General features: G+C 33.5%; 1 protein-coding gene across 1 annotated transcript in view; it reads right to left on the reverse strand.

The window, feature by feature from the left end:
• TNKS (tankyrase) overlaps nucleotides 1-19,616 on the reverse strand; it is a 212,922-nt gene that overhangs the window by 79,167 nt on the left and 114,139 nt on the right. The window contains exons 4-5 of the mRNA XM_019651006.1: nucleotides 13,537-13,573; nucleotides 12,695-12,770 (exon numbers count right to left, since the gene is read on the reverse strand). Coding sequence (XP_019506551.1) covers nucleotides 12,695-12,770; nucleotides 13,537-13,573 — 113 coding nt within the window. The remainder of the gene's footprint in view (nucleotides 1-12,694; nucleotides 12,771-13,536; nucleotides 13,574-19,616) is intronic.

The following is a 19,616-nucleotide window of genomic DNA, read 5'->3' on the forward strand; positions in this document are numbered from 1 at the left end:
TTAACGTAAATTGGAAGTTAATTTTTCCCTTGAAATGAAACATTTTTGGCAAGAATATTTCAGAGACAATACTTCATACAGGTGAAACATTGTATCTGGATATTCTATTTTTAGTAATAACACTAAATATTTATTTAGTAATAAGTAACACCAATTTTGCAAGTACTACCTCTTTAAACTTGTGAATCCTAGGTATCATCTTGATAATTTTCTTAGCTTCCTGCTATCTTTTAATAAAAAAAGCTATAAACATACACAAAATCATTACACTTAAAAAATTTTAACACTTATTTCCATTTTCTTTTGACATATAAAAACATGCTTTTTTAGAACTGGTTTCAAAAATGAGGTATTATATATGTATTTTCTCAGTTTTAATTGGTCTCAATATCAATTACTTTACATTTACTCATGCCATAAAATTCTCACTTAAATTTATAAAAATAATATATTCCCTATAAAATAATATAAAGTAAAATGTTCTATTTCTCCCTCTAGCCCAACAAACCCCTTTCCCAAAGGTAATGGGTAATCACTGTTTACAGTTCCACACATACCATCTAAGACAGTTTTCTAGGTATATGAATGTGTTTTCCTGAGTTCTTTCTGCTGTTGTTTTTGTCACACAGATGGATATTATATTCTTCTGCAATTTGCTTTTTTCCCTCTTAACATATTAGTACGTATAGGTCTATCCTATTCTTTGTCTATTGTTTCCATTGTATAAGTATGCTGTAATTACTTACCCATTGCCTATAAATGGAGATTTAGGTTGTTCCATCTGTGTTCTGGCTATCTCAACAAAACACATCTCTTTCAAACTTATTTGGTTAAGACAGACCAGTGTTTTCCTTCTCCACATAAAATACTTTATCAGCTATTAACACAAAATTCCTAGGAAAATATAATAACCACATAATCAGAACTTACTAAATTTCTTTGGCACAGAGACATGATTAATCTGCTTGTTAGGTATAGCTAAGAAGTTCTTTGAGACATTAATACCTAAATCAGAATCAAAACAAATTATTGTAAAAGTTACAGAATCAAAATGGGCATTAGTCCATGGAAATAACTACAGTATTTTGTCATGTGTGATGCACACTTTTTTGTTCAAATTTGTGAAGGAAAAATAAGGGTACACATTATACATGGGTAGTACTAATTCCATTTCCCTGAAAGTTTGGGCCAAAACCATGGGTGCACATTATACACGGCAAAATGCAGTATACCTCATCTCTGCTGCCTGTATTTTGAAGGGATATTTTAAGAAGTAACATAATGAAGATTAGACAGTGTCCTTGAAGTTTCTCAACTCAACTCTTGGGCTATTACAAAGAGAAGTTAAAAGAGAAACTATCTGAAGAATGAAAATTGATGAGCCAAAGTAGAAATAAAATTTTAAAAAGATATTTTATTCACACATTTCTTACAAACTACGTCTCCTCTCACTTGTTTCTTCTACAGATTACCCATTACTAGATCCTCTTATAATGTTTTCTTTCCCATTATGAGTCTTTTCCTCTGGTCCTGGGCCTCTTGGCTTACTGTTCTCTAAAGCACAGTGCCTAGAGCTAACCACACCTAACAACATGTGGTCTCATCTCAGTGGACTATGCCAGGATAATTCATTAATAGGCGTGATACTACTCCTATAATCTAAGGGTGTTTAATGTATTAATATTTTAAGTCACAATCTTTGTAATGGGGGTAGTTGGGAGACAAGAGTACTTGGCCTCCTCACAAGGTTATTTTCAGACTAAAATGAAATAGAAGATACAAAATCATTTTGAAAATGCAAAGTATTTTACTGGAAATAATAGCAAAATCTGCTGGGTACGTTCTATGTAATAAGTACTGTTTAAATCGCATTATATGTATTCATTTGTTTACTTCACACAACTACTACCAGACCTAGTATCTCCACATAACAAATGAGGAAGCTGAGGAACAGGAAGCAAGTTAACAGCAGAGTCACAGATCAAATTCAGCTAGTGTGACTTGAGAACGCTCACTCTGCCTTCCTTCTTTCCCTTTGGCTGTGTGCTGGGGCTGTGGGTAGGATGTTCAGAAATGGACTGGTTTGGCTAAATGCGCAAGAAGAATTGTTCTCAGTGGGCAGGGATGGCCTTGCAGTTCCGAAGATCTCAGTACTCTACAGGGCACCATCTATCAATCCCTATCAATCATGAGAGTGTGACCATGCTATTGGATGAGCACCCTAGAAATGCAAAACTGGTTAACAATAGGAGTTGTCTAAAATAGTAAGTATTGGAGGACAAGGAAGAACAATAGAATACTGAAATTGGAGAAGATTATTTAACTGCCTCTTTCCTAGAGCAGGATTTTTCTACGTATCTCTAATAGACAGACATTTGGTCTCTTCCTGAACTCAACCCCTCTAGTTGCTTCAACTGCTTCCTTCCTGGTCACCCTCTGACTGGTCAATATCCCTCCTTAAAGTGTGAAATCCTAAATTCAGCCCTAAATCCAGGTGTGGTTTGGTCCAAGCCAGAGAGCTCTCATTTTTTAAAGATGTATTCAAGCAGAGCCATATGACAAAGTTATCTGGCTCTGGAGTTATCACAGTGAAGGTTCCAACACTTCACTGGGATATTAGACTAGTCGCCATTCATGTCCTCTTCCAAATAAGAGTCTATGAATCCTAGTTAGAATACATGAACAGAGGCAGAATAATGATTGATATATGATAGCCTCCAAGAGGATGTTCTTCCAAAGTAACATATGTAGTCAGCTCTAGGAAGGGACCTAAGGCATTTGAAAATTTGTAGAATTTATGAAATACCTTATCAAACAAAATTTCTATACTTCAACCTTACATAGTAAAAATTTATTTTTAAAGTGATAATATAGAGGATTCATCTTAAGTGTTTGTATTGGGAACAGAAAGGGAGAACGAAAATGAACAGACAAGAAAGAACAGGAAATCCATAGGGTAACCTTTGTGAGAATAAAGCTCTGAATGCGAACTTAATTCAATTTTAACTTAATATTATCGCCGTGGAATTCCAAGGGGATCCTTCAACAGCCAGAAATGTGTTTCTCTTTTCCAGCCTCAGAATCAGCAGAAAAATTGAAATGTATGCATGAAAATGAGTTTCTAGCATCCTCTCATAGGGTTTGTATGGGGAAAAAAAATGCTTAGCATTCTCAGAAGGTGCAACATTAATTCTGCATTGTTTAATGAGGAACAGCTGGCACACTTTATGGAAACCAGGCTTCTTAGTCTGATAGTAAGCTGATATAATATACTTTTAAGGAGAAAAGTTTTCACACTACCCAAAACACAAATTCATTTTTAAAATTTTTTAATTATTATTTTTTATTGGGGAACAGCCATGGTCATTGGTTACACATTGCTTCCATGCCGCAACAGCACAGCTGACCCCTTCAAGGAGGGCGCAGCTCACAGTGGCCCATGTGGGGATCAAACCGGCAACCTTGGTGTCACCAGCATGACACTCTAAGCAACTGAGCTAAACTGGTCACCCCCATAAATTTGTTTTTATAATTAATATTTACAATCTTAGGTTTTGAAATCTGAACATTCAAGATTCTAACGTTCAACAGATGACTTGTTCTTGAAACAGGAAACAAGTTACACTGATTGGCATTTAAAGGTTATTTATGAGGAAATCATTCTACCTTAGATCATTATATAGCCATTTTAATCATGTAAACTAGGAGACTGAAAAATTCCTTTAGCTAATTTTAATGTGGTTAAGAGCTCTAGGACTTTAGAGATATGCTGTCATCTCATCAGTCCTTGAGTGATAAAGTCCTTGTTGTTTCTGAGTTTGCATATGTGAATTCAGCAGCCAGAGCAGACAGGAGCAGAGAGTTCTAGCCCTGTTCTCTGCCCACAGCCCCCTTGCCCAATCTAACAGGTACTGAAGCCTCTCTGAAATTAAGAGATTAGTTTAATGGATATTTTCATGGTATTCAGAAGAGGGTATTAACATGTTGCTATTAAAAAATGAAAATATCTTTACAAAAGGAAAATCAATATATGAAACATGTTAGAGTTAGTTTATTTTCAAATGTACTAATCTGACTACCCAAACATGCATTTCAAAAAATTATGCAAGGCATTTGTAGTGTTTTTAAAGTTTTACTACTGATGCCATTCTTAGTAGAGAAAGGTGTTTTCTCATTAGTCACTGAAAAGAATATTATGAAGATTCGTGATGCTTTTAGAAATTTCCTTTTGTAACTCTAATTTAATTTAATGAGTGAATGGATGAATATGCATGTGGGGAGGGGAAAGAATAGGCTTTCTGAGCAATTATACTTCTTAAAGAAAAAAAAAAGGTGATGATACAGAAGTAACCAGGTGTTATAATAGACAAAGTTTGTGTTGACCTTTAAATTCATATGTTGAAGGCCTAACCCTCAATGTGATGATATCTGGTGAAAGGGCCTTTAGGAGGTAGGTAGGGTTACATGAGGTCACAAGGGTGAGGCCCTCATGATGGAATTAGTGCCCTTATAAAGAAGAGACACCCCAAGATCTGCTTTCTCTCTCATCAAGTATGCGACTCTCCACAAGCTAGGAAAAGAGTCCCCTACCAGAAATTGACCATGTGGGAACCCTTACGGTTGGATTTCCCAGCTTCCAGAATTGTGAGAAATAAATTGCTGTTCTTAAGCCACCCAGCCTACTGTATGGCAGCCTGAGCTAAGACTTGTACACAATAAATTAAGGAATCAATAGTTTATGTTGGTTTCATATTATTGGTTGGTCATATTATGTTGGCCATAATTATTGGTCATATTATGTTGGTTTCATATGGACAATTGTTTCTAATAATGCTAATTCAAAGCTATAGATAGCTTCAAAGTTCTTAAATCCACAATTAACTTCACTTTTTGCTGTTTCTCAACAGGCCAGAAGAGTTTCTGAAATTAGACTTCTCTTTGTACCTAAGCAAGCCTTTTTACATAGTAAGGTTCACCCTTTACAAAAAGGATTTAAGAATTTATGCAGAACACTTTACTGTCAACTGATATTAACTGAACAGTTTAAGCCAAAAAGATCATAATCAAATCATAATCATTATAGGGGCATTTTTAAATCTCTTTATCATGTAATAATTGGTACATAAAAATGTGAAGAACCAGGACATCAGCAATACCACTGGAGCTACTTTATGTGTTTCTTCCTGATCCTATTCCCCCTTGCCACTCTGCCAGACGAATATTTTTCAAGCTACTGCTGTAGCTGTAATCTACCCCACCCTATAAAGTTTTGCATACTTGTAGGGGCAAAAAAGCATTTTAAATGTAAATTCTTACCATTTTTAAAGAGATACGAAAGTGTCACTTTTGTAATTTGGCTTCAATCAATTTTTAATAGTGAATCACAGTCAATGATTTACTCGTAGTACTCACTCCTCTTCCATCCCTCAACTACAAACTCAACACTGCAGGAAACTTGTGCTTTCTGGGTATGAGTGTAGGAGAAACCACAGTTAGGAGGAGGGTGGCTAAGCAGAGGTAAAATGAATTCCTAAGTTTTACCACCTGCTTTTTAACACTGTCGTCTCTTTCTACTAAAAATTCTTTTCTCAAAGAGAGCACAGTTGGCACAGGTACTAATTACTCTCACCCGTCGAAATGTCATGCTTGACAAAATAGAGACTGTTTTAGTCGAAGTGATTCCCTAATGAAACCAAAAAAGACATTTTCAAGCCCTTCTTGTTACAAAATGAATATATATAAGCATAAAGATTTTATACAATATATTTGAACATAAGTAGACAAGAACACTTGCTTAAAGGGATTTCAGTGTTACAGTAAGACATGTATCACTCAGCAAGATATGCTTTAAAGATATGATTTGATTAGCTACATAATTAAACCTAAAGTACTTGGAGAGTTCCCTAATACAGACTTGCTGCATTCTGACCCTCTTGCAATCTCAAGTAACATTTGATCATATATCATCCATATCATATATGATCCATAAAAATTGGAAATGAAAAAATGGTCTGATCTTTTACCTACCAAGGTTCGGCAAGGATATAGGATGATAAAGGCCACTAAAGGTCATAGGGAGCCAGGCACGTGCCCAGATAATGCTAATACTTCCTTAAAGAGGAAAAAGGTTCTATTGGGTTGTCGGAAAAGTCATGATGTATTTTTTCCTATGTTTTTCATTGCAAAAATGCATCATGACTTTTCTGACAACCTGATATATAAACTTTATTCCAGATACTGAGAGTGTTTTACCTACTGTGGCTCTATGGACTTTTACATAATCCAATTACTACTAACTCTGATAAAACTACAAAATACATTACGGTCTTAAAATGTCGAAGTCAAAAGATACTGTAGAACTCATGTGGACCAAAGCCTTCATTTTTCAGGCTAAAAAATTGAGGGCTCAGAGATGTAATAAAACTCTCCATGATCACATAGTAATAATGTTAACTTAAAACGTGGTCTTCTACCTTCAAGTTTCTGCTTTTCCCCATAACACCATGATCCCAAAATATGCACATAAAATTATTTTTTGCATTCTGAGGGGGAAAAAAATCTTAAATTGTAAGACATCAATTAAAAAGTAATTGAACAAATAATATATTTAGGGATTTATTTTTAAATCTTCAATTATTCCTCAAGCAGTTATGAAAGAACGATTTTCAGTAATTCAGCTGAGAAAGATTCAAGCTTTCTTGCCCAATAGATAAGTACTGAATTATATTTTCTTAGAGTAGGGGTATTTCAGTTATATATTACTAGATAACAAACCACCCCCAAATAGTGGGTTACTTGGGTGTTTCTTCTGCTCTGTATGGTAGGGTACTAGGATAACTGATGGCCCTTGGAGACTGAACTGGGAGCTCAGCAGAGGATACAATATCTGGGAAGCCTAGATGGTTAACATCATTTAGAGACTTAACTGAGTGAAGGTGGGTCGGTCTGCAGCTAGAGGCCTCAGTTCTCCATATGGACCTCTCCACATGTCTGCTTGGGCTGCCTCATAGCATGACAGCTGCGTTCCAAGAGAGAGCATTCCAAATGCAAGAAACTGGCAGCTGCCAGGCCAATTCAGGGGCTAGTCCTGGAAATGGCACAGCAGCACTTCTACTTTATTTTATTTATCAAAGCAGTCCTGGGCTTAGCTCAGAGTCTGTGGGAGAGGACTAGACAAGGACATAAATAATGAGAGGTACAGATAATTGAGGGGTCTTCAAAGTAACAATCTACCATATAATAATTGTTAAATGCTGGCTAAACATGACATTCAAAGAAGACTTACACTGAAGGTGGGGGGAGGGGGCTGTTAACCAAGAATATTTTATTAGAATACAAGTGTATATAACCCTAATATTTATATATATAAATACAAAAAAAATTTGCACCAATCCTATACATTCTTTGTGCTTCATGTGCTTTATGAAATTCAACTGAATATTGTAGCATTATTTTCAGCCAGATGTTTTTTAATAAGTATGTTCTTAAACATGGATAGTGTGTGTGTGTGTGTGTGTGTGTGTGTGTGTGTGTAGTATATATAGCTCAAGAAAACATTTCTGAATTTATAAGCTGAAAATTTAAACAAATTTATTTATTAAATGTGATGTTGGGCGGTGAGGGGGCAAAGGCCAAGCTCCAAAAGAATTAATTCAGTTAGATGCTTTGTGGATTACCCAAATGCCACCTGCCACTGAGCCTGTGTAATAATGACAATTTAAGTGAGGAATGTTGGAATACTCAAAAGTATGTATGTATCCATCTAAATATGTTCAGAAACTTCAATCATGTATTGAAGGAGTAGGGATCTAATTTACTGAGGCTCTACTATGTGCCACAAACTGTATATATTAATCACACTATTTCACTGACTCCTCTCAAATGCCTTGGAATGCAATGATTATCCCCATACATGAGTGAGTCTACACTGGGAATGTACAGCCACAGCCACACACTTAGAAAATGAAAGAGCAGAGACTCGAACCCTTGCAGACCCTATCTGCTCTTTCAATGATATCACACAGTTTTTTTATGGTATCTTCAGGGGATGGTGCTAAATTCTACTTTATATCTGATTGATCTCTATTAAAAAAATAGTTTTTAAACAACTTTCTGTTTCTAGCTCTTATTCATTATTAACTATTTCATGGAAGTGAACATTTACACAGTAGAAATATGACATTTAAAGAAACTCTTCAGTTAATCTTTCTGAATTTAAATTATGCTCCTCCAATTGCCCGTTAATCTAAATTTGTAGTTTCTTACAGAAGGGCACACATGTCTAAATACTAGTGCTTTAAAAATAAAAGGATCAGAAAAACAAATCCCACCCTACATCTACACTTTACAACTGTATCACAGCAAAAGGAATCATATGCATTTTAGCGTGTTAACTTCAATGTATTGGTTAATGTCTTAATCATTCTATCAGTTTTTGAGCTCCTTGTAAACAAATACTACTAAACGCATATTTATCTCCCATAACACTTAACATAGTGACCTATACATGGTTAGTATTGAGTTTTGGTTGAGTGAATGAAAGGAGCAAAAAGAAATCTGAAATATCAGAAATTATACTGAATACTTCATAAAAATAAAGTACCAAACAAATACTTATGACCAAATGTCAATAGTTACTTTTGACATCTGGTGAGTGACATACAATCATAGCAACAGTAGGCATTGCAAAGATACATAGTATTTCTATTTAGGAATAGGTACAGTAATGCTCAACTCCAACCTATTCCTTACCATAAGGAGGTGATAAATTTAGGACATTCATTCTGAAAGAGGATAAAGGCAGCCAGGAAAGGGAAATCACATGAGAGGGACCAAAATGAACTCTGAAGAGAAATGAATGTTGAAATAATTTAAGATGTATTCAAAATTTTCATTAATTGTAAAAAGGTATCCTTATGAAAATTAATATTGAAAAACAAGAGGCCATGACCACCTTAACTTTACATAACAAACAAGGCCAGAAGTTTATATAACTGCTAATAAAACATCTGATCTTGATAGAAAATACTGTAAAGGGAGATTAAAAGACAAAAAAAAATCTAAGTTTGAAAATATAAGAATTAGGAATTCTAGAAAGGAAACAATTGGTTTTCAGGATCTGGTTGTACTTCCCTGCAATTCAAAATAATTGTGGAATGTTATGCCTAATCATAATGGACAGGAGATGAAAGAATAAATTAAATCTATGCCCCTATGTTCTAAAGCGGCCATCATTAGAACATGTATATAATTCTATGAACTTAGAATTTCAGAACAAAAATAGGGGAAAAAAACACAACAACTAGAAATTTCTGGAATAAACCCCGCTTTGATTTACATATAAAATAAAAGCATAATATAAAAATATAAATTACTTAAAACCTTATTGGTACTTCACTATTTTCAGAATTCTACCGATTAGGAAAACAAAAATACTGCAGGTGCCAAAAAAATGTATGAGTGTACACATGACTTGTATTCATTTTTTATTATCGGTATATATTGAGTATTACAATTTTAATACAGTTTTTCCCTTTCTTAAATGTGTATACATTTTTTTGGCACCCTTTGTATTAACCACTCACATATTACCTAATTAAAAAATCATCAAGTCATGGTATAGAAGAGGCTATTTAAAATTTACACTGTCATTGTATAATCCCACACATTACATTAAAAAGGCATGCTGAAGTCTAAAACCCCCACACATAACTAGGCAAATTTTCCACCTACTAGTTAATGTATAAGGAACATTTCTAAAAACATCACAAAATTGACATTTCCATGGGTTTTTTAAAATTTACAAAGCAGCACCCGTAGTAAAAACAGAGACAGGCAAGAATTTTGTTAAGCACTAATATAGTCATTTAGAAAACCTCTAAAAATGAATTTGATTCTGTACTGTGTTCTACAATGGAAATTCAAAACATAAAATTTCATATATCCACTAACTTACTATATATGTAAAGTGTCTTTATCCTTTTGTAATATACTTCCTAATTCGGGATAAATACATGCAAATGGCTTGAAAAAGTACTAAATATATAAGACAGACTTATAATTTAGCAGCTAGATTTGCTTACCCATTTTCTTGATATCAATAGCTAAAGAACAAAGGATAATGTTATAACTAAGGAATCTTATCCTAATCTCCATTAGTGCCCAGAATATTTGCTGCTTTGTGGCTTTACTGCAACTGGTATATTTAATAAGAATTGCTCTGTGCCATAAACAATGGTAATATTAAATATAAACATTATTCAATTTTAATTATGAAATTTTATTTGCATTTTGCATATCGATGGACAATTTTAAATGATTTTTTGTTATATGCAGGAATAGCACTAAAACCTAATAAATGCTTAAGTTTAATTTTTCTATCTAATTTGAGAAAATTGATAATCTAAAAAATAAGAATACTTTTTGCAAAATTATTACATTATTTATATTATAAATCCTTCAGTATAATAATAGTAATAATAATAATAGTAATATTTGAGACATGTTCTTAAAAATGTTCTACACATTAATATATAAGTCTCCCTCATGGGATAATTGCTCAAAAATAAATGAATAAAATAATACTAGTAATAATATATAATAACAGATAATACAAAATCCCACCCCATTCACATACTTCTGAGTTAATTATTTAAATGGCAAAGAGTACAGATTACTTTTTTTTCACCCAGAGAGAGGATAAAATTGTTTATCAGGGAGCATATTCATATCTTAAGTTCTGCTACATGCAAAGTGCCCAGCTTGGTCTAGTGCAAAACATAAAAGAAAGCTAATAAATCAGTAGAAGAAAAACTCATATATGAATAACTCTACAATGCAAGAACTCTGGTAAATGCCATAGAGTAATACAGAAAAGGAGCCATAGGAATTTGGATGAGGAATACATTGGTTCCAGCTAAAGGAATGAGGGAAGTATATCCTCCTTTGGGAAGAAGGAAAAATAAATGAGTTGTATATATTTGTGTAGAGGGTAAGGCAAGGAGAAGAAGTAATTTGTTAATTATTAGTGTTTATGCTCCTTAATTATTATGATTTATTGAGCTAGAAACGGGGCTAACAGGGCTGTAAAGGTATAAGGGTAAGTATCAGAGAAAGGCTAAGATGTAAATTGATTCTTGCTATAGTAATCTCACATAAATTCTGCAATATTAAAATGGCTATGGAAAACTGAAGTACCCTGGGTTCTAAAAAGAACTCTGTCTAAAGATATAGCTGCACTTAGCATAGATAAGAAGGCCCTTTTCTGCACACTGATAAAAGTCAGTTTATCTACTGAGGATCCAAACAAATTCTGGGGCTTAAAGTAACTCAAGAATGTTAAAATCCTCAAACTAACTTCAAAATTAAAGGAAAAATGAGAAGTTACCATTTAGAAACATCTCCAAAAAGCCAATAGTAATACTGAGTAAATCTTTGATATATATGATTTTAACTTCCATGAAACTAGAAGTCTCTCCTGAAATTATTCAGAGAAACTGAACACTCATTAGCTCATGGGAAATAAAGTGCAAGCCATCTACAGTAACAAATAACTTATAGTCTGAGGGATTCAATTCCTTGCCACTATTACACAGGTTTCGTTAGAATGGGGGGGAAAAGCATGGAAGTAGTCAAGGAAAACTGAATAATTCTGATCTATGAAATTATCACTCAGAAAAATAATTTTAAAAGCAAAATAGTTTACCATTTCTATGGGGTAATATTTTTCATAGCATATTTTCAGCACAATTTCAAAGGAACTAATTCTTTAAATATTAGGCACAAGATGATTTTCCTCAATATTTGCAGTGTAACTTTAAAACTATTTTGTTTTTAAAATATAAAAACCATCTTTTAACATAAAAAAATCATTTAAAAAAGACTTAAAAGTACAAAGTGCTTTGTTTTTCAATATCTATTAGGTAAATCACTGTTAAAGTTTGCAGTCAATTGCTAAAGGCTGTAAAGAATTATATTTCAGTCTCCATTCACCAAGAATATGAAGCAGATAATGAGATACCAGCTGTATATTTTATATATTACCTTACATTTATGACAACTGCATATTAATGCAGAGTATTTCTCTCTGCTTTAGTCTATTTTCTTTCAATGTACCAATGATTAAAAACTTAGTGAATAAAAAAAATTAAAAGAAAAAGCAGGGCTGTTACATAGATCTAAAAAATCATTAGCAACATTTTCTCAGCTTTAAATAAAAAAAGTGTTGGTATCTAGCAAACAAATGTTCCTTGGCCAAATAAGAAATAAAAAATGCATATATCCAAAGAAAGGTGAGTCAATAGGACATAAACAAATATTTCCAATTTCCATTATCATACACAGAAAAGAATATATGTTGTTATAATTTTAATTGCCAACAAAGCTGCAGTTCCGTTTAATAAACAACTTTCAGTGTCTGACATTTAAAGAGAAAAGGCTAAAGATCTATGCTTCACCAGCTCTATGACTATGTATGTCTCAACTACCAATAACAGGATACAGCAGCATTTCATTTTACAGTGAAAAGACACCAGTAAAAATACAGCTATATATGCACGTATTTATATACAAACACACACACACACACACACACACACACACACACACACACACATATATATACCAACTACAAACATTTCCACTGTAAAGCAAAAAAAAATTACTGAAGGGGAATATTATATTTTAAATAACTTACCTTTCGCCCATCACTTGCATGGCAATTCACATTTAGAGGAGTCAGTAAAGCCATTAGTTTTTCTTCATTACCACTCCTATAGAAAGGTAGTAAGTCAATTCTTATAAAACTATAGAGCTTCTCTCTCTTTTGAATATTTGTGGGTATTTTTCACAAGAGAGTGCAAAATAATATGGGTTTGCTTTGATGTCTTTATATGGTTCTGAATGAATCTCTTACTATATTCAATTAATATATTCCTAATTAATTCCTGTTAATCATCATATAGTGGTACAACTTGGAAAATACAGCTTTCTACATTTTTATTTGTTTTATTTATCTGCATAAAGCCACCTTCTTAATTACAAACAAACTTTATTCTGATAAGTGATCTAAACCACTGGAGTTAAAAATACATACAAAATGCTGTAAAAGCTAATCAATTAAATTAAAAATGACCAAGAACAAAAGACAATGGATGAGAATTTTAACATTTACTTTATGCCCCTCATTCAAGCTTTTGAAAATTAGGAAAATTTTCAGAGAAAAATGAAGATATAGGTATTTAAATACTCCAAGAATATCTTTGGAAAAGCTGGGCAACTAAGGTTTACAGGTACCTTAAGAAATGTTCCATATAAAATTAACCTTATAATCATCACCATATTGAAAGACTGTCTCATTTAATACACTAATCATGTATAATAAAGTACACAAAGATTTAGTATAGGGTCTTATCTGCATTATTGCATAAAATCCAAGCAAGACAATAACATGCTATAATTTTTATAGTCTTCCACCTGCCCTCCCCCTTTTCTCCCTTAAATGCATTATACTCACTTAAAATGAATGGAATCACTTACCTAGCAGCTTCTAGGAGTTCGTCTTTCTTGTATTCACCTAGATGATTGCAAAATATCATGCTGTTAGCATTTGGCAGAAGACAGATTAAGAAATGCAGTAGGCAGCAAATACAGAATTAAATAGAGAAGAACAGAAAAAGAGAGTCCACACCCCGCTGGGTGATGGAGCCGTGACGTTAGCCAGCTTGTGAAGGCAGCATCACCAGTGCCTTGGAGACGGGCAGCAAATTGACGCAGCTTCTTGTCCAATCCTCAGATGAAATAGCTTTCTTCAGACAACCAATGAATGCTAAATCTCGTGTCCAGAAACACATTCCCCCTGATAACAGCATGCCAGCTGAAGACAATGTCCCCTCCCCCCTTTTCTATTCAGCCTGTCACAGTATACTTGTGAAGCATAATACACTCTGAGACAAAAGCAAAATAATGTGGCTCTTTAAAGGTACAAATTACTTGTCTTCATAAAAACTCAGTTTTATTTGTAATGACAGGGAAAGTTGAAAAAAATTAATTACCATTGCTGAGCTTTATAGCAGTAGAAAAAAAAAATCAGAATCATGAAGGGTTTTCCTTGATATGGTAGGTCTGTAGACTAGAAATACGTGAACTACGTACCAAATGCTATGAACCTCTTGGAGGCAGCACTCCAAAAAACAAAACAGTGAATATATTCTTAAATGGCAATAATATTCTAACGTGCTATGATCTTTATACTTTATACAAATTCAGTACCAAATTTTAACAAACAATAAATCTTAAAAATATTTTTAAAAAGGAGGCTGGGGTCTCTGAGAATGAGCAGATATGCAACTATTGAGATATAAATAATTTTTCTCCATTCTATTTTTTAATATATCACAGACTGAAAAGAGGTACATAATTTAAAACCTTCAATACAAATTTCTTAGGGTATTAAAGATCTAACAAACAAGTTTCTTTTGCAAGCTCAACTGAAGAACAAGGGATTTTAATAATAATAGCGCTTGTTCAGTCAATAGATAAAAAGAACAGCCAGGACTATGATTCAGCTATAACAACACATGGACTCAGTTTGCTATATCACTAAAGAAATAATTATACAAAATGTCTAAGCAAATAATTACATGAAAGCAAATATTAAGTACACATATAAGAAGAAATAAAAATTTAGATTAAATGGAAATGTTTTAATTCTATTAAGAAATAAGCTTAAATTATTTTTTAAAGTCTTACTTGTAAATACGGATTTCTTTGCAATTTGTTTGTTTTAGTATAGAATGCAGATTATTGATGCAAATACTATAAAGATACCTCAAGACCACCAAGCACATGTTTAAGTTCTATAACCCATCATTAGCAAATTTTCTTTTAGTTTACATTTTGTCTTTGTTTCTCGGATTAAGATTACATTAAAATCTAAATTAAATTAAGAGTACATTAAAATCTAAAAGCTGTAAGAAGTTATTTTCAAATAAGGAAAAGTTGCTAAATATCTACTCTCTCCTAAGGAAATTTTATATACCAATAGAGTCACAGGTTCAACGATATACATGGGTAAGCTAGAATGCATGATTTATGATAGTAAGAGTTGGTCTTTTCAATTTCCCATATATTATATTCCAGATTTTTAATTTGATAACAGTTCAAGATTTATATTATTATATCCTCTAGCCAATAAAAGTTCTTAGCTTCCCAAAGCCAAAGACCTATCTTTATTACACATTTTAGTTGCCAATACGGAAGTTAGTGAGTAAATTTAAAAAGCTCCTGTGAGGAAAATGGCATAAGCCATACCCTCAAATGCCTTAAATATCAAGAGCAAAGTAAGTCAAATTATGAAATTATCTATAAAAGTCATTCATTCAATCAGTCAATGGATATTTATTTGAAAGGTCTATATGCCAGATTCAAACCAAAAAAGACACTATCATCTCTAATTTCAAGTCTATTAAACGAGACAGACAAGTAAAAAAATGATTACAGTAGAGCATTAAAAAAGAAACTTATGAAATGCTATAAAGAGCTTAAAGGCTAGTCTAAATGCAATGAGTAAGAGGCAGGGTAATTATAGTTCAAGGAGGGCTTCCTGGAAGAGGGGAAATCGAACAGAGTTTTGAAGGAAGAACAGGTGACCCTCAGGTAAAGAAGGGTGGGAGAAAAGGAAGCAACAAAGGAAAAGAAATGAGAAGGGAAATGGTGGCTCTGTAACCTGAAGCAAAGGACACGGCAGGGGAACGGGTAAGGATGAGGCCGAGAATTAGAGAGATCACGGATGGCTCCCTAAGAAATGTGAACATTATTTTGGAATCAATGAGGAAATACTGAAATATTTTAACAAAGGGAGTGCAAAGTATATTTAACGATCTGTAAGTTTTGTGATTATGTAAAATATTTCCATGCTCTACTCTGGTGAACTTTTGTCCGGAAGGAAAGTGGCCCAAGGCAAAGGGGGAGGGTGGAGTGGGACAATGAATTCTGACATAGTTTATATTTTGAAGTATAAATTCCCTGATATACAGTAAAAACACATTAAAATTAGGAACTGAAAGTAGCTACTATTGAAATCTAAGTCATAGTGAAACATGACTCCAATAAGCAAGGTAATGAAACTGCAAACTATTTGGGATCTTCAAAGTTCAAATCAGTCTACCCACATAAACTTCTCATCAAGTATAGCTTATTGATGTTTTCTCCAAAAGGCACATTTTTGTAAAACTGTTTTCCCCTCATGGATAGGCTGATAATAAACCAAAGCTTTCAAAAGGAAACATTTAAGTGCATTTGACAGAGTCAGACACAGGTATTACAAATGGCTTTCTACTCTTACTGTTAGAGACACTAGTACTTTAATCAGCTTTTCTGCAATACATTCCAACACCACTATCTGGTGCCCAAGGACCACGATCCATAAACAGTCGAAGCTATTTTTCAAATGCTACATCGCAGGAACTAACATAATGAATTTAGAGTCCTTTACACACGCTGACAACAAATCGGAACTACTCACTTAACAGTCAAACCATTGGTTCTGTTTCATTTTAGCTGAGAATCTGAAAATATTCTGGCTGAGACTATGGTACTCTATGGAGCATTTATATTCTTTAATAACATCCAGATAAAGGCTAGCAATAGATCAGCCAGGAAGGAAACTAGGCAATTATAGTCAAGATAATAGCAGCTAGGCATGGAGAAAATGGATGTCTTAAAATATTTTTCTTTGATTAGAATAAAATAAGTGGGATAAAAAGGTTTACTTTCCAAAGTCTGAATTGCTTTTATTAGTAAACTAAGTAATGACAGGGTACATGTAAAGGTAAATACACACATATATACACACAAACACACACAGTACACACATGGAGAGTATGAGTTAATATGTTAAAAAGGTATGTTATCAGAAAGGTTAAAAATAAAGGTTTAAAAAATCTCCCTTTTGTATTTGTATGAGGTAGTTCGAAGATAAAATTACTTTTTGAATAAAAATGAAGAACACCTACATCAATAAAAAGAAGCCATGATTATTGACTTATTTAAATGTTAACATTTTGAGGGGCTTTTGCCCCTTTCTTTAGCACTGACAGGATCACAACAGTTTTGTAAAGATGAGTTGGTATGGTTTTGTTGAGATGGAATAGCATGGAAAGATTATGAATGGGAAATCAAATTCTTAATGCAATAATGAATTAAAAAGAATTATGATCTTTCTTTTCTCTACGTTGAATCCATGCATACATAATGCACACCTATCAGTAACATCTCTCGCTATATGCTATGAGGGGGGATATAATTTGAAAGTCATCTTTCTTCTGTTACTTCACTCCCGATTTCAGAATCACTGTCCTAAGGGGCCAACTGCAACATATTCACTTAGTTAATGAAACTGACACTAAGGTAGTAAAATGAATTGTCTAAGGTTTCATGAGTATTATTTACTCTCTGTCAGGCTCTGAACAAGGCTAATATTTGAACACAAACTAATCAAATCTGAGCTTTCGAAAAACCGATGTAAACAAAAAAGAGTAACAAAACAATAATAGCAATAAAACAATTTTTTAAAATAATGACAACTAGCTTTAAATAGGTTAAACATATTTATATGATAGAAGCCAAATATTTCCATCAAAACTATTTTAAAGCATTGGAGCTTTCACATGAGCTTGTAAACACTGTGTGTGTGTGGGGGGGAGAAATCCATTCCGGGTCTATTCAAATGATCAATGCATTTTGCATTTCCCATAGCATGCTTTAATTCCTCAGGCTTTAGGTATTTCAAGGGAAGAGCTATGCATTGGCTTCAATCAAGGATCTCAGTTACCAGGTTTAGGGACCCATATGTTGCCAAGTGTTAAGTAGTACCATGAGCTGGTAATTCTCAAATAGTTATCTTTTCATCAAGGTACCAGCAAATACAAGAGATTAACTGATTCTTGTAACTAAATTGACCGCTTATAAGTAGAATAAAATATTAATTTAGGTGATATATTCCATGTATTTTCACTAATAGAGTTGAAAATTTAGAACCAGGTATGTAGTTGTGAAACGAATTTCACTAAAGCATCAGGAAATAATCTAATCTCAAGAAGTTTAAAGCTAGGTCTTTAGAAAACCAAGAACAATTTTCAGTCTAACTGATAATCTACTATATATATAAGCAACTCTAGGAATTCTTGAATTATTTTTTCTCTCTGAAATATTTCATGAATATTTTCAGGACAATTGGGTGAAGATTACAGTTATCAGAGTTCTCAATGCTTTTCCCCCACTTCTGAATCCTATCACTCTTCCTATTCATTTTGGTACTTGTTTCAAAGTCTGTCATTAGTTAAGTCCAGAATTAATGTTAAACTAAACACTCCACATTCATTCTAAACACAGAATAATTTGGGGCTTTCAAATTCTAGGCTTGAACATTTTCCTGGTGGAGAGCCTTTCCTTCCTTTGACTCCTACAACTTTGACCTTTTTAATTAGCCAGTATTAGCTAACATTAAACATCACCTGTGTTCTAATACCATCATAACCTCTAAGGGGCGCTGTCCAATACAGAATCTGCCCCTCTCACATGGCTACTTATTTTTAAATGAATTATAAAAAATATTAAAAAAATAAAAATTCTGTTCCTCAGTTGCACTGGTTTATTTCAGGTTTTCAGTAGGCACACGTGGCTCGTGCCTAACACATTGGACAGGCAGAGAATGTTACATAGAACAGCTGAAACTTCTCTGGGGGCATGCTAAGAGTGTTTTTAATGATGAGTTAAGAAGTCATCTTTCACTCTAACAAACTCTTTTCCATATTGTTCTTACTGTAAAAATTGTTACTGCCAAAAATCTGTAACCTTTTATTCCCCTGAATACAAAATGACTTCTTCATCAGCATGAAATACAGGGGAAAAACAAAGAGCTGGCATGAGTTCTAGCTTTGCCATCAATTTACTTGTGTGACCTTGGGAAAGTCACTTTATCTTCCAGGGAGCCTCCATTTCATCGTCATTTGGAAAATGAGGGTGAAGGGTTAAATGATCTCTAAAGATTCAGCTCTAAAATTCTCATCCTGTATTTGATTCTCAATATTGCTCAGATCTTTTTCTAAGACAATTTAATGTTGCTCTAAACAGACTTTAAGGAAAAATATAAAATTACCTGGGGGAAAAAATCTCTACTAAACTATTATAAAACGTCATAACTGGGAATTATAGAGTAAGCAGTAAAGCATTTTTATCCAACCCGCACTATTTACTTAGTTAACAATTCTAAAATTTTGGTAACAATCGAACTAGAAGCTAAATGAGCACAGCTCTTTCTGAAGAAAGTGATGTTTTTATATAATTCTGATCTTTATTAAAGATATTTCTATTTTGTTGGCAAGATTTTTTTCTAAAGCAAAATGTTCACCTATGTATAGAACTAGAAATAAACCAAGATTATTATTTAAGAATTTTCCAAGGGCCAGCTGAGTGGCACGTTGCTTAAGAGCTGCCTTGGGACACCAACTCTGAGCAGCAGGGCCCCAGTTCAGATCCCACATGAGGGCCAGTGATGCTGCGCCCTCTACAGCTAAGATGGTGAACAACAGCTCGACCTGGAGCTGGGCTGCCGTGAG

This window comes from Hipposideros armiger, unplaced genomic scaffold (genome assembly GCF_001890085.2).
Source record: "Hipposideros armiger isolate ML-2016 unplaced genomic scaffold, ASM189008v1 scaffold_151, whole genome shotgun sequence".
In the NCBI taxonomy this organism is placed as follows: domain Eukaryota; kingdom Metazoa; phylum Chordata; class Mammalia; order Chiroptera; family Hipposideridae; genus Hipposideros; species Hipposideros armiger.